The 17,577-nt window shown below is 34.4% G+C and overlaps 1 protein-coding gene across 3 annotated transcripts in view; it reads right to left on the bottom strand.

Annotated features, from left to right (window-relative positions):
- LOC130873039 (contactin-6) overlaps positions 1–17,577 on the bottom strand; it is a 370,643-nt gene that overhangs the window by 50,373 nt on the left and 302,693 nt on the right. For all 3 annotated transcript variants that reach the window (XM_057767572.1, XM_057767557.1, XM_057767564.1), the window contains one exon: positions 4,663–4,790. In XM_057767572.1, the coding sequence (XP_057623555.1) occupies positions 4,663–4,790 (128 nt within the window). The remainder of the gene's footprint in view (positions 1–4,662; positions 4,791–17,577) is intronic.

A 17,577-nucleotide genomic window follows, 5' to 3' on the forward strand; every position in this document is an offset into this window, starting at 1 on the left:
GCTTTATGGATGGATATATTTTTCTGTAAGTTCATATTGTGTAGTACTTTTTGTCATTGGTAACCAAAAAACAAACCCTCAAATTCCCTTATTGTGAGATTTACATATTTTCTAAAAATAAAAATAAAGAATCTAACAAATATAATTTCTATAACTATATACAAATAAATAATAACTTTGGGTTGGAGAGATGGCTCAACAGTTAGGAATACTGGTTCTTCTCCCAGATGACCCAAGTTTAATTCCCAGCCCCATATGGTACCTCACAATTATCTGTAACTCCAAGATCTGACATCCTCAGACCCTCACACAGATATACATACCAAATACCAAAATGCACATAAAATGAAAGTAAATAATAAATAGACAGCCACACATATTGTCATCAGCTACATTAACACTGGCACGTCTTCTGCTGGTCAGCCAACCTCCAGTACATAAACATCAGGACAGAGCCAGGTGGTGGTGGCATACACCTTTAATTTTAGCCTTTGGGATCAGAGACAGGCAGAATCTGTGAGATCGAACCCAACCTTGTCTACAGAATTGAGTTCCAGGACAGGTGACCAAGCTACAGAGAAACTCTGTCTCAAAAACCAAAACAAACAAAACAAAAATAACAAGCAAGCAAACAAAAAACCCACTAGGACAGTGGATTTTCTTCACAAAGTTCTCAGATTTCCTACAGCTTTCTGTTTACCCTCATATGTTAAGTCATATCTACTTGAAACCAGAGAAAATAAAAACCCAAAATGGAAAAGGTGAAAGTATTTTAAAAATATGCATTCACATTTTTTTTCTTTGCTGTGAGTTGTTTCTGAAGGTTGGATTCTGAAATAGTCAAAACTGTCAAATTTTAGAGAAAATAAACCAATACAGCAAACATTTGTGGATAGATTTGCAGAATAACCCTTCAAGCTCTATACTGGGCATATGAAACAGCTGTCAGTGCTGTCGTTCTTAGAATTCATCTCAGAATAAAACATAAATTATTCTTGGCCTATTTATGTTACTGGACTAAAATGGAAAGTAGTGCCCTGACTATCAACAATATAAGTTAGTGAACTATATAGTCTGTAAGAAGACTGAAATGTAGAAGGATGCTTGGGTCCATTAGTGACAAAGTGAACAACGTGGAAGGAGGCTAAAAGTCATACTAACAGGACTCCTGTTTGAGACAGTACCTTCTTGACTTCACAAGGAAGTTGCCCTCTTGATATCTAACAATGTAGTTACTGAAACAAGAGTTGCCTGTTGACCACACAACAACATGTAGGGACAAAATTTCATAAGGTGCCATCTTTGAAAGAGGAGCTATACACAATTAGTAACTGGTGAAAAAGAGAATTTTTTTTCCCCAGGGCTTAATAGGTTATTCAAGGGCAAGTGGTCAGCCCTAGGAACGTAAACATAGGAGCAACACTAAATAGACTCTATAGGTTATATATGACAATGGTTATTATAGAAGAACTCATGAATTCAAGGGAAAATGGGGAAAACAGAAAGTCAGGGGGTACAAATGATATAAATACAGTGTACTCATTTATTAAATCCTTGAAAACTTTAAATTAAAAGAATAACAAATCCAGTAAATAGTAGTAGACAAAAAGATAAGTCTGTCTTTTGTCTGTTCATGTTGTCTTTTGTTTAAAAAAATGAAAATAATCTTATATAACCGAGACTTTCTTTAGGAAATAGAATATTTGTGGATTACAGTGGGGCTGTTAGAAATGCCCTCACATAGGGATTAATTTTTTTCTCATTACAAGAACTAGAAAGCCGGGTGGTGGTGGCACACGCCTATAATCCCAGCACTTGGGAGGCAGAGGCAGGCGGATCTCTGGGAGTTCGAGGCCAGCCTGGTCTACAAGAGCCAGTTCCGGGACGGGCACCAAAGCTACAGAGAAATCCTGCCTCGGAAAAAAAAAAAAAAAAAAAAAAAAAAAAAAAAAAAAAGAACTAGAAACAAATTCCACAGAACAGAGAAGCACTGTGATCATCAAAACGAAGCACATTCCAGAGAATTCTAAGTAAGTCACCGTTCCTTTATTTTCATTAACTAATTCTGTTCAGTGAGCATTGTGATACTAAAGATTTCGGGGACCTTGACTTGGAAAAAGCCTTTCTTTCAGTTTGGTCTAGCCAGAAATCTTTTCTTTCCTTAGCCCTTGGAGTGAGGAGATGTAAGATATTTTACCAACAAAATCATCAGCCCTACTTTGATATTTGAAGTGTAAATCAGTTTGATTCCTCAATTTTCCACATAAATTGATCCTCATAGAATACTGTTGGTAGAGGCCATTTGTTCATTTTCCCAACTGCCCACACTCAACATAATCACACAGAAATCTGTATCAATTGCAATACTGTTTGACCAAGAGCTTAAGCATATTTCTGGCTAATTTGTATATTTAAATTAACCTATTTTCATTAATCTGTGCATCACCATGAGGTTGTGGCCTACCGGGAAAATCTTGGTGGACTCCAGCAGAAGCAACTGTTTCTTGTGGTGGCTACATGGCTCTCCCTTACTCTACCTACTCTCTCTATATATAACTCTTATGACCTGGCTATATTATGTAAAGCCATTGGCTGAAAGCAGCTTCTTTATTATTCAATAAAAGCAACACATATACAGAAGGATTTCTCATACCAGAATACATTACTACTGTTGACTTCTATCCTTCCTATTTCCTGTTTGTACACTCATGGGCTTCTCTATACCTGTAATATTTAACTACAATGGTATGACATTCTCCACCATGCTTTATTTATCATTTGTTATCATTAAATAAAAATATACTTTCTGAATAGTCTTAATTAGAAGTGATGCAATAAAACTTATTTTTTTCTCTTCCATAACGTGTTGCTTCTTCAAATATAAAGCATATTTCAAATATAAAGCAGTTTTCTATATATAAGCACTGGAAATTTTGCTACATAAATACATTCCTATTCAATAAAACTATGACATGTGTATTAAAACACTAAGTCAATCTCTGTTTCACACTGATGACAATACAATCACAAGAACAGTGGTTTCTTTTTGTTTGTTTTTGAAAGTTTACTACACTGGTGCGATTTTTGACATTGATTCTTATCAGTTACATTTTCCCAGAGTGTCTCAAACAATTGTCTACAGTATATCATGCACTTGAGACAAGTTGGCAGAAATACCTTCCAGGGATAAAGGTGAGTATTTATTTTCCTTGAGTTATTTTAAATGATAGTTGAAGTTAGTTACTAACTTCTCTTTCAGTAATATATTTATTTTTATACAGAAAATTCAAGAAAACAAAATTGCAGAATCGAATCATTTGGGTTTAATTAACTGCACACACTGCTTTACTGAGCCAGTCATTTTTATCATCCAGGAGACAAGAAATAATAGAAGTGACATGGCTTACAGTAAACATACCATTTTCATGAGCTGATATTAAATATAATAAAGTAGCAAAAGTAGAGAATAGACAATCCTGATGCTAATTATGTCCCTTGATGATAAATGAACGTGTGTTTGAGTTGATATTAGCTTAAGACTTAACAGTGGAATATGCAGTTTTACCTTGCCAAATCATATAAGATTGTCTGTTTGCTAGGAGGGGGATATGGTATCTCCTGTGGACAATGTAACTTTGATGTTTTCTCTTTGAAAAAAAAAAAACTGCTAGCCATGTGGTGGTCGTACCTGCCTTTAATCCCAACACTTGGGAAGCAGAGAAAGGTGGATCTCTCTGAGTTCGAGGCCAGATTGATCTATAAGACCTAGTTCCAGGACAAGCTCCAAAGCTACAGAGAAACCTTGTTTCAAAAAGAAAAAAAAAATGAAAAAACTTGTGTTTCTGGGTTCACAAAACTCCATCTTTTCTTACTTATGTACCAAGAGTTGTTTAAACAAATGATCATGTTTTATATTGGACTGTCTTATATACACAGCATTACGACTTGAATGAGAATGCCCCTCCATCTGTCATAGGATCAAATATTTAAAACTTGATTCTTAGTTGGCAAAACTCTTTTGGAATCATTAGAAGGTAAGGCTCTACTGGAGGAGGTTTGCCTGGGGATAAACTTTAAGGATTCAAAAGGCTTGAGGTATTCCCAATGTGCTCTCTGGGATGTGAACTTTCAGCTTCTGTCCCCCACCATGCCTGCCTGTGTGTTGTCATGCTCTCTGCCATTATGGTGATGGACTCCTATTTCCAGGAAAACAAGAAAATAAACCCTTCATCCATTGAGCTGTAATGGTCATGGTGTTGTTTCACAGCAATAGAAAGTAACATGTGGAAAATGTTCGTACAAAACAAGAGCATCTGAATGGCATTTAACCAAAATCAGGGGGCTTCATGTGAACTGTATCAAAATGTCTATGATCCCAAACACTAAGGCATGTGGAGAGTTTTAATATTTTGCAGCAGATATTAGCACTGCAAAAAAACATACACTGGCATTGTTAACTGCCAAAAAATTCACATTTATCACAGCATTACATTCCTAGAGTTGGCATCCCATTAATGAATGTGGTAGCAAAACTCTTAAGTAAATGTTGAACTAAAAAGTTCTACACATACAATATGTTACCAGTTTGGCATGGTAACACTAGTCAAGATATGCCTAGATGACTGTAATATGCAACAAGTCCCCCTGAAACCAAAAAATTACCTTTCACGATGAGACTGCCACTACTTTTCCCACTGCCAAACTGATTTGTGGCTACACAGGTATAAGACCCAGCATCGGACCTGGTCACGTTGCATATCTTAAGGCTGCCATCCTCCAAGATAAATATTCTAAAAAGAAAATATACAAAGGAAGGCTATTTGATATGAATAAATTATAAATATTTTCAAATGCTATTTAAATGATGAATATATAGTAAGAATCATTTACTATTATCATACTCTTAATTTGAAAACATCTTAAACAGCATAAATTCTTATGATTTTGGTAGAAATATTATGCTATGGCTTGAATTATTACTATTTATTTCAGTGTATATTCAAAATCAAATAATTGAGTGCCTGATAGACCAACATTCAATTGAGGAATGAATAAAAAATGTAAGCATTTGTCATACATTTGAAATAGTCAACTCACTTTTGAAAATTGAACTTGGATTCATAATAATGGAGGCCAACCTTTACATTATAGTCAGTGTATTCATAAAACAAGTTTACATAGGCTTTTAAATCACCAAACAATAAGGTGTAAACCATGAAATTATTTACCCCTGCTAGACAGCTGGAAGGACCATCTGTATGGTTCTGTGAGCAAGGGCCATGCTTATTACGGAGCACATCATACCAGAAAGTAGCAGAGTAAAGTATAATCATGAATTATTCATGTACCACTTGGAATTAAATATTCTTTTACCATATACTACACAGAAGATGAATACTTCACAGATTCTAGTCTTTCCAGAATGGTTCCTTCAAGTTTTCTCTGACATTCAGAAGTATCTATGCAAACATCATAATTTTAATGTAAATAGAGAAAACCCAAGTGTGTTCTTTCTTACTTAAAAAATATTTTTATTAGAGGCAAAATGGGAACAAATAAAACATTTTTGTTGGGACACACACAGATGTGAGCCTGTTCTACTTTGTCTGAAAGTCAAAGAGTTGGAACTTATTTTTGCTCTTTTAAAATTGTTGACAATAGTTGTGGCTACAAGAAAAGATATCCTGACTTAGAGTGTTGTTGATTGTTTCTTGGACATTATGATGGCCGAGAGTGGTGAATTGGCTCGATGCTCACCAAAGATCCAAAAATTCAAGCATACTTCTCTGCTCCTTTATTTAAAACAGAAGGTTTGACATAGGGGATGACTGTCTACAGGATACTTGGTCTAGGGTGTGTTTCAGTGCATATTCCTGTCCCCAAAATCAAAAAGTTTACAAGAGAAATAATGGCTTGATGTCTCAAGTGTTGAAGCAAGTAAATGTTCTGGTTGTCCTTTGCGTCATTTTAAAGTAGTCTTTGCTTTTTTCCTCCCATTTGCATTGGGGTATAAAAACGAATAAAACAAGAGGCTGGGCAGTGGTGGTGCATGCCTTTAATCCCAGCACTCAGGATGCAGAGACAGGTGGATCTTTGAGAATTCAAGACGAGCCTGGTCTACAAGTGCTAGTCTCAGGACAGTTTCCAAAGTTGCAGAGAGACCCGTTCTCGAAAAGCAAAATAAACAAAACAAACAACAAGAAAATGTGTGCAAATTCAACACTCAGTATTTGCTGAGTTACCCTTCCATTACTAGTCTGTGTCTCTGAGCTTCTTTCTTAACTCTGTTCTATCTACCTAACATTTCTAATCTTCACATTCCAACCCTGGAACATACAAACCTATCATGGCTAGGATCATAGCAGAAGTGACATCCCAAAATGGCATATGACCCATTTTTTCCAAATTTAGTTTTCCATTTCAATGGCATATAAATTTATTTATCAATGTTTCCAAAAGTCAGTTTTTAAAATAATGATTGCCATTCAGAATTCAGAAAGAAAGTAGCAACAAACTAATATTATTGACGACTGTTTTCAAAGGAAGATGGGAAGTCCATTTGCAATCATGTCATATCTATTAACTATAACAAAATGTTATTTGTAGAAGTGCAAACAGATCATTGTTTCTAATATGTGTATAACACAAAATGGTGCTAATATATTTAATTACTCAATTTGAACCACTGTGAATATTAGCCAAATAGAATTTACATGAGATCAGAGTTTGATGCTGGGCTTACTACTGAGGAAAAATTCCAAATTCCTGTCAGTGAGCAGGAAAGGAATTAGAATGTTCTAGGCCATGAAATTTATGACATTATAGTATTCTCCCAGAGTGGATGCAAATTATATTTCTGATTTTGCATCTGGCTTAATAATTCCTGATTCACCTTAAGAATTGCAATACTACATCATTGACAGAGTAGCAAACTTATTCTTGTATACAAAAATTATGGCTTTGGACAACTTAATCAGAAAAGGTCAGAGTAAGAAGCAATGCTGTGCCTTCTCTACTTTTAGCATTCAAAGACTACTAAAATCTTTTCACACAGCCTAAAATCAATATTGTCCAATAAACCATTTTACATTATTAAAAACAGTATGCTGCTCCTGCCTAACAATAACTAAACACTCCTCAAATACAACAAGGAGAAAGAACAAGAATACAGCCAACCATAATCAAGTTATAGTAAAACTGATATTTATAGGTAAGGGAAAGGCATACTCTGAACTGATAGAACCTTACTTCACAATTTGACAATACTTTCATAGAAACAACATTGATATTTTACTATATTTGTTTGGGGATATTAGAAAATATATATTATAAGAAAGTTTCATTGTCACATACAGAAAGAAATTTAAAATATATCTATACTATACTTAGGTATCCTTAGTCTTTAAAGAACAATGTATAGGATATATATATATATATATATATATATATATATATATATATATATAAAAAATAAACTGTCAAAAATCAGGAAGAACATTTTGATAATAAAAATGAAAATTTGAATAGTCAGCCAAGAGTATAATTATAAAGAAGAAAATTAAATAGTAATAATTTGATTGACTTTATGCTTTTTAATTTCAGACAATATTCATGGAACACTGATCATGTAGATTATTGCAGATATATTTGAACTCCATAGAATTATGGAAAGGATTTCAGCAACTCAAAGGACATATTGCCTTTATTATGTTTAGGTATGTTCCTTGTATCCCTGCTCTAAGACCATTATTAGGAAGGAATGTTGTATTTTGTCAAAAGCTTTTTTGGCATCTAATTAGATGATCATGTGCTTTTATTTTTCAGTTTGTTTATATGGTGGATTATGTTGACAGATTTTGGTATGCTGAACCATCCCTGCATCTCTGGGATGAAGCTGACTTGATCATGTTGGATGATGGTTTTGACATGTTCTTGGATTCAATTTGTCAGGGTTTTATTTAGCATTTTTGCATCAATGTTCATGAGTGAGATTATTCTGTAATTCTCTTTTTTAGTAATGCCTTTCTGTGGTTTGGGTATCAGGGTAATTGTAGATTAATAAAAAGAGTTTGGCAATGTTTCTTCTGTTTCTATTGTGTGGAAAATTTTGAGTAGTATTGGTATTAGTTCCACATATCTATCACTATTTACAAAACTCAATTCTAAATGGATCAAAGACCTCAACATAAAGCCAATCACACTGAACCTTATAGAAGAGAAAGTGGGAAGTACACTTGAACGCATTGGCACAGGATACCAATTACTAAGTATAACCGCAGCAGCACAGACACTGAGAGAAACAATTAATAAATGGGACCTCCTGAAACTGAAAAGCTTCTGTAAAACAAAGGACATGGTCAACAGAACAAAATGACAACCTACAGAATGGGAAAAGATCTTCACTCTCTCCACATCAGACTGAGGTCTGATCTCCAAAATATACAAACAACTCAAGAAATTGGTCATCAAAAGAACACATAATCCAATAAAAAAAATAGAGTATAGACCTAAACAGAGAACTCTCAACTAGGAATTTAAAATGTCTGAAAGACACTTAAGAAAATGTTCAAAATCCTTAGTCATCAGAGAATTGCAAATCAAAACAACTTTGAGATTCCATCTTACACCTTAAAGAATGGCCAAGATCAAAAACACTGAAGACAACTTATGCTGGAGCAGTTGTGGGGAAAAGGGAACATTTCTGCACTGCTTGTGGGAATGCAAGCTGGTACAGCCCTTTTGGATGTTTTTGGATGTTAGTGTGGTGATTTCTCAGAAAATTAGGAAACAACCTTCCTCAAGACCCAGTAATATCACTTTTGGGTATATATCCAAAGAATGTTCAATCGTACCACAAGGACATGTGCTAAATTATGTTCATAGCAGCATTGTTAGTCATAGACAAAAACTGGAAATAACCTAAATGCCCCTTGACCAAAGAATGAATAAGGGAAAGTGGTACATTTATACGATGGAGTACTAAACAGCAGAAAAAAATAATGACATCTTGAATTTTTCACGAAAATGGATGGAGCTAGAAAACATTATTTTGAGTGAGGTAACCCAAATGCAGAAAGACAATTATCAAATGTACTCACTCATAGGTGCTTTTTAAACATAAAGCAAAGAAAACCAGCCCACAAACCACAATTCCAGAGAACTTAGACAACAATGAGGACCCTAAGAGGGACTTATATAGATCTAATCTAGATGGAAAGTAAAAAAGACAATATGCCTTGAGTAAATTGGGAGCATGGAGACCTTGGGAGAGGGTTGAAGGGAGGAGGGGAGAGGCAGGGAGGGGAGCAGAGAAAAATGTAGAGCTCAATAAAAATCAATTAAAAAAGTTCTGAGCTCACTGGTAATGTCAACTCCTCCTCGGTAGTCTAGAATATATACATACAAACACACACACACACACACACACACACACACACATATATATATATATATATAGAGAGAGAGAGAGAATAAACAAGTAAACAAAGTCTTTACTCAGCTGCATGCATGTAACCAAAATACTGCCTATATATTATATACACATAATATACATATATATATATATATATATATATATATATATTAGAACTCAGAAACTTATTTTACTAAGTATTCATTCACTTCCCATTTCTACAACCTAGGTTATAACAGATACAGTCAGTCACTAACAGCAGCATTAACTGGATGTAAATTCCTATGTGTATAATTTTATTTGTGCAGAATGAGCTTGAATGGAAGATTTTTTTAATCTGAATTTAAGATAGTCCAGTCAGTTCTTGAAATGTAATAGAAGAAGTATTATATACATATGTACAGTTTTCTAGTTTCTTATCTTTCCTAACATCTAGAGATGTAGTTTCTTAGGAGATATCCACCTTGATTTTGTAATCAAGATCTCTCACTGAACTTGCATTTTGCTGTGTCAACTGTGCTGGCTTCCCAGTGAGCCCCAAGATTCTCTTGTCTCTGCCTCATTACTGATTTGATTACAGGAATATAAAACACATAATTTTTCCCCATGAGGTCTGGGAGTAAAACTCAAATGAGTTCCTTGCACAGCAAACATTTTACTTACTCATCTACCTACCCTCCCCACCCCAACTTTCCACATACCTTAACATCAGGCTTAATGATTTATCCCTTATTATAGACGAGTTTTAAGCATTGATTTACTAACACAGGAGATAACTATGATGACCACACTACCATAAGGATTATTTTTCTTTTGAATCATTGTAGTATTATCTGTGTGGCAAAAAAGTATTGACTTTGGTGGTGAAATAGACCATGACATAAATGAAGCTCTTATATTCAATATTTAGATAATTAGAGCTAGTTAATACCCCAAGTCTCTAGGTCTCTCTCTCTCTCTCCTCTCTCTTTCTCTCTGTGTGTGTGTGTGTGTGTATAGTGTGTATGTATGTGTGTGTAGTAAAAAAGATATTGCTATTACCTGTGTCTTAGGTATGCAGATTAAATGATACTAATAATTAAAATTTGAACTCAGTCTGGTTAGCTAGACTTAGTAGGTTTAAGGTTAACAACCTGGCTTTCTATCTCTAAGTATGAAAACTCTTCCTTAACTCTGCAGGGGTATAATACTCTTATATACTGTAAAGATTTGTCCTGCATAATGGTTTAATAAAACTCTGATTGGCTATTAGATAGGCAGGATGTATAGGTAGGGCAACCAGAGTAGGAGAATTTGGGAAGACAAAAGGCAGACATACATCAGACACAAAGGAAGGAAGATGAGAATGCCTTACTGAGAAAAAGATAGCAAGTCAGGTGACTAAACATAGATAAAGAATTGTGGGTTAATTTAAGTTGTAAGAGCTAGTTAATAATAATCCTGAGCTAAGAAGCCAAATAGTTTATAATTATTTAGGATTGAAAGGCTGCAGGACCAGGTGCAACAGAAACTTACATCTACATAAATCTGTGAATAATACAACAGAAAAAGGAACAACTATATCACATCTCAATTTGAACCCAGGTCCCTAAAATATATTCCAAACTTTAAAGTAAATATTTTTTATTAACAGATAATATTACACAGATATATAAGGGAAAGTACTTGGATTCATGCATACACTGAGTAGTAATAAATTCATGACCATTAACATAGCTACCATCATAAAGTTTTATTATTCTTTTATGATGAATAGATTCAAACTCATGTCTTCTAATTATTTTGAAATTCATAAATTACTGTTAATTATGTTCACCCTCAACACTATTCTTGATGGAGGAAGGTCATTGGTTAAAAAATAAAGAAACTACTTGGTTAGAACATAGGTGGGTGGAGTAAACAGAACAGAATGCTGGGAGGAAGAGGAAGTGAGCTCAGATGCCATTTCCTCTCCTCTCTGGAGCAGATGCGATGAAGCTTCGACCCAGGATGGACGTAGGCTAGAATCTTCCCGGTAAGTGCACCTTGGGGTGCTACACACCTTATTAGAAATGGGCTAGTCCAAGTGCAAGAGTTAGCCGAGAAGAGGCTAGATATAAGGGGCCAAGCAGTGTTTAAAGAATACAGTTTGTGTGTTGTTATTTCGGGGCATAAGCTAGCCAGGCGGCCAGGAGCTAGGGCGGCAGCTTTGCTTACTGAATGACCTTGGACCTTATCCTTCCCTACTCTTCTTTACACTTTGGTTACTACTCTTCCACTTGGAATAGCTATGAGAGCAAAGTTTTCATAATCAACTATGGAGTGAGATCACATAATATTTGTTTTTCTCTACTTGATACTTGATCTCCATCCATCCATCCATCCATCCATCCATCCATATACACATGTGCTCAGATACACACACATACACACACACACCATAATGCTTTCAAACCATAAGACAGGAATTTCCATCACAAGTGGTGATGTGGGTGGACCTTGAAAAAAGAATGCCATTGGTTGAAAGGAGTGTAATTCCAAAAGATGAGCCTAGCTAAGAGATTTATACTTACTCTTCTCCCTGACTTCATGATATTTGTCTGTGTTTAGTCACTTAATAGAGTTGTTATAAAAACTCATTACATGCAAGCTATTCCTGTCATTCTAATTCAGTTCAGTGATCATATTTTTATTTGGGTCTTTGCTTTGTGCCATAGTTAAAAATTTCAGATACATTTTTTGGTTGTGACTGGTTCTCACTATCTTGGATCTGTTTGGATCCATCTATGTGTTTTTTGTCTTGAATTGGCCATGTTTATCTATTCCTGGTCTGTTTCTGGTTTTGGTGTCACCAAGTTATGACACTTGACTTTGTGACTCTACATTTAAAGAAAAACTCTATTTCCCTCATGTCTTTATTTTCAAGTTATCTATTCACTTGGGATATTCAACCCATCATTTAATTAAATAGAGACATTTCCCACAATTTATTTAGTATGAGTGTTCTATTTAAATAAATTGTACATTATGACATTTATATTTAAAACATAGTGCAAGAAGTTGACCTTAACAACATTCATATATATAGATGTAGCATGACCATCCAATTTACAGAAAAGGGAATATGTACTAGTTTTCTGTACCAAAATATTTTATTTCATAATTTGTGCATAATATAGGAATGCAGTACAGCTAACTATGGTTGACAGCAAAAGATAGTGGGTAAGTTGCTACATGGCATATAAAACTGCCACACATGGAGACATTACAAGGTTAAGGCTTGAGTCAGATTTTACCAACTGACTGATAGTGGGTAAGTTGCTACATGGCATATAAAACTGCCACACATGGAGACATTACAAGGTTAAGGCTTGAGTCAGATTTTACCAACTGACTGAGCATACAATATTTCTATCTTTTGGGTATCATGGAAGAACCATAAGTAAATAAAGCAATAAAAAGTTGTAATGTCCTTCAGGCTCCTTCAAACCATTAGTCTTCTGCCCCATGGGCTATTGTAAATAACAAAGCTGGGAGGCTCAACAACACACCAAATAACCAATTAGAGTTCAGTTATCTGGAAAATGGACATCAAATTCTTAGAGAAGTTTATTGATTTTTTTCCTGTTGTTTTGTTTTTCTTTTGTATGTTTGTTTCCCTAAAATGAATGTGCTATCTATTATGTATAATAAACTGTAGAAATAAGAATAACAGTTATATATATTTTATAACTAATTTATTATTATGTAAAAATAGCCAATTCCCTTACATATAGAAAATAGGCCTTTATATATAGACTCTAATCAGAGGTGAAAAAGAGTCTGTGTTTTTTTTTTTGTGATAGTCTATCAAGATGTAAGGACACAGAAGAATAGCAACAACTAAATTTGCTAAAATAAAGGAAATTAGGACATTGAGCAATTATAATTTCTTATTGCTGAAACTAGAGCAATACTGCTATTTTTATAGTGAGATTATTAACTAGAGTATTGCTTCTGGTTCTGTCTGAAGATAATACTGTAGACCATGAAATTTTAATTGACTGTCTAATTTTACTGATATCTGGAAAATGTAAAATAGATTGGAATGAAATGAATTAGATGAGAGGCAGAAAGTGTATATAAATTTTACTCTTCACAATTCAGCCTCAAAGTAAAATGTCCCTCTGGAATCCATTTTCCATCAAATATTGATATTGCATTTCAAGGCTTTTTCAGCTGATCACTATAGTTAAGATATGGTGTAATATTTATGCTAAACACATTACCAATTAATAACCTCTCTTTTAAGAATTCGTCACTTAATAAGCTACCTAAATGGCTAGCATTCTAATTGACTAAAAAGTAAATACTAAAGCACACATGAATAAATAAAAATAAAGATTACCTTTCCATGTTGACAGAGGTTTCTGTTCTGCCCAGTCCTAGAGTCATTCAGTCACAAAGAAACACACATAGGTCTACATTAATTATAAACAGGTTGGCCTAGTAGCTTAGGAAGAAAAAAAAGCTAAACAAAAGAGTCAGATTCAGAGTTCCTGTTCTGAAAAGAAAAAAGATGGGGCAAAGAGTAAGTACTGTGGAACTTGTACCCTATAAAGATTTGTCACTTGGATTAGTTTAATAAAACTCTGATTGGCCAGTAGCCGGGCAGGAAGTATAGGCAGGACAACCAGGAAGGAAGTATAGGTGAGGAAGCTAGAATAGGAGAATTCTGGGAAGAGGAAAGGTTTAGTCTGCAGTTTTGCCCAGACACAGAAGAAGCAAGATGAGAAATGCCTCACTGACAAAAAGACACGTGGCTAACACAGACAAGAATTATGGACTAATTTAAAATGTAAAAATTAGTTAATAAGAAGCCTGAGCTAATAAGCCATCCAGTTTACAATTAATGTAGGCCTCTGTGTGTTTCTTTGGAACTGAATGGCAGAGACACCTCTGTCAGCATTTTCCTAGCCTTTATGTCAACTACTTAAATGGCACTAATGACAGTAGAACAGAGAGACTATCTGACACCTCTGGACAGGATTAAATTTCAGAATTAATTAATTAATTAGAATCTAGTTTATATTCTTATGGAATAATTCATATAGCAAAATGTGAATAAAACTAAGAGAGAGATGTTAAATTGCAGTTGTTGTCACAGGGACAGGACTGAAAGGCACATCAACATACTAAGTGACACAGGTCATCCCCTGCACAGCACCGTATACCTGCTATCTAAACCAGTATCCAAACAGAAAGAAAGACATGCAGGGAAGTTCAGGAACATTTATGAGCAAATATTTTATTTACCTATGCTCTATTCTTCTAAAATTTGAGGAAAGTCTGCATATATGGGCATAATTACACATATGTAAATACACACACATCCATATATATAGTCTTAAAAAGTAGAGACTTGAAAGACCCAGAGGGGAGGTATGTATTCAGAATTTCCAAAAGAATTTTAGCTTTTATTTGTTTTTTTCTGAAGAGTCAGACAAAAACACCTAAAATCTTCTCTCCACACATACCAGTTTGTGGCTCCAATCTGCTTGTTTGAACCTCTGTTAATACCCTCTGTTTCCAAAACGCCTTAGGAATCTCTCATATTCTCTAATGTCCTGCACCATAGGTCTATATAATATGATCTCAGCAGCAAAGGGGATGCTAGGCAGATGAGTTCCCCTGTCTTTTCTTTGTAGACAATTCCCAGGTGATTTTCCTCTACATACTCTCCAGGAACCATTGATGTGGTTGGAAACCTAATGTCTCTATGTTTTGAAGTGAGGTCTGGTAGAGCAGTAAGATAAGACATTCTACAAACTCCGTTTTCACTATTCAGTCATCCTTCTCTGAGCAAAGAACTAATCTCTGTTTCCTTGGAAATTAAGGCAAGGAATACAGATAACTCTAAGCCATCTTGCCTACAGTTCACAGTATGATCTTCTTCATTCCTAAAGAGTGTATTATTATTTCACATCAGTAAACTGTGACATGGGTGTTTTGTTAGCAAACTTACTAGATCTGGTCAAGCCTGTGCAAGGGCTTTCCCTACCAAAACATGGCTGAATAAATTTTGTTTCCATTTTAAAGAAATTGCTTGCTCTTCACATCTAGTGAACAATCTAAATTTACATTTTCATTAAAACAGGTGGCATATGAATGAGAAGACAATGTCTGATATATGTGTTTGGGATGTTTTTGTAATGTGTGTGAATGGTGTGTGTATATGTGTGTGTGTATGTGTGATATATGTGTATGATGTTTACCGTATGTGTGTTGTTTGTGTAGTATGTATAGTCTGAGGTATGTATGGCATGTACATTAATATGTGTCGTATATATATTAATATGTATGTATACATATATATATAAATATGTGTTTGTATATGCAGCATGTGCAGTATGTGTTTACTCAAGAAAAATAATGATGGCAAGTTCATGGCTACTCCATTTCCATAATTAGTTGAATTTTATAAGGTGTGCAATTAGCAGGTATTTCAAAATTTATGCATTTTTATAATGTTTAATCTTCCTTATCCTTATTGTAAAGGCCAATTTTTAATTTATTGATAGCATTAATAATTCTATATACTAATGAACTTGGACATTTTGTTTAAAAAATTAAATAAAAATAAGTAAGTACTAAAGTGCTTATTCAGTTAATGGGTCAGTACCTCATGTAAGCTGTGACATTTTTCTATGTGGCTGAGGATGACCTTGACTAATGATCATCCCACCTCCACATCCTGACTATAGTATTTACAAGTCTGTCTTTGTTCTTAGTTTATACAGGGATGGGGTCAAACCCAGGCCTTCATTCATGATAAAAAAGCAGTCTTCCAACTGATTGACCCACTACCTGCTGATTGATTTCTATATGTTTGTAGATGGTAGCAGAAAAATTGAAAAGTAAATAATTATTTTAGTTTGTATTGTGTGTTATCTGCATCAAGAAATTAAATATTACAACACAATCCATTATAAAATATTTTTAAAAGTTCTATCTTTATTATATTTAATTTTGTGGAGTGCATCTGCTTATGGGCATGTATACATACATGAATATCATAATGGAGGTGGAATTTTTGTAATTTACCCAGTGTTTGTTCTGGGAACAGACTCTTGTCCTTAGGAAGAGTGGTTAAGCTCTCATAACTGTTGAACTATCTCTATAGAGCACAAAATATTTTAAATTATAATATAAACCTAAATTGATGATCCCTAAATATTTTTCTTGCTTACCAAAAGTGCTGTGATGAATCTCTAGTATTTTCTTTCTTTCTTTGGCCTCTTTTCTATCTCTCTCCAGGAAAATATATATTTTAGAGCCTGTATACTGAGTTATATTAGTCATAAGTGACCTGGTTTACTGGATAATGAATGAGGTGACACGAAGAAGAAGGAAAGGGAAACCAAATTGAAGATCTATGAAAAGACATTGTTAACAGAAGGGACTCCAAACCTACCTTTGCTTAAAAAGCAGGGTTTTTCTACAGTTCATTGAAGATAAGCATTCTAGAATTTCTTTAAGTTACATTCCAGGAAATGAACCCTGGACTCTATGCATGGCAGGCAAGTACTTTACCAATAAGGATTACCCCTATTTTCTCCCCTCTTTTCCAATTTAAAATAAAAGAGACAGACCCTCACTTTGGTACCAAATATATCCTTTGAACACATGATGTGACCCAGGTGGCCTTGATCTCATTCTACAGTTCAAGCTGACTGCAAATGCAATGTTCTCTTGCCTCAGTCTCTTGAATAGCCAGGATTTCAGGTCTGGGTGATCAAACCCATCAGTTTTTTGTAATCTTTCTCAACAGACAAGTATTTCATATAAACTAATTATCCAAAAAGTTATTCGAGTTTTTTTATGGAAATAATGAAAAGTCTATTTAGATGTCTTATCTGTGGAAGAGACGTTAAATCTAGTACATTATAAATAAGAATAAAATGCTTCTATTGACTATATCTCATATTTATTTCTACTTCACGCCTAATGTGATATTATGGGTGTGAACAGTAAAAAGATTAAAAGTCTTTGCTTCAATGTTCCTAAATTCCAAGGGGGAAAAAACAAAGAAGTGGACAATCAGATTTCTGTTTATGATACAGACATAATTTTAGCAACAGCTTTGTAGTGAATAACACAGACCACAAACTCAGTTTCCTGATGTCTGAAACAAGACACAAATTAAA

Source organism: Chionomys nivalis, chromosome 1 (assembly GCF_950005125.1).
Source record: "Chionomys nivalis chromosome 1, mChiNiv1.1, whole genome shotgun sequence".
NCBI lineage: Eukaryota > Metazoa > Chordata > Mammalia > Rodentia > Cricetidae > Chionomys > Chionomys nivalis.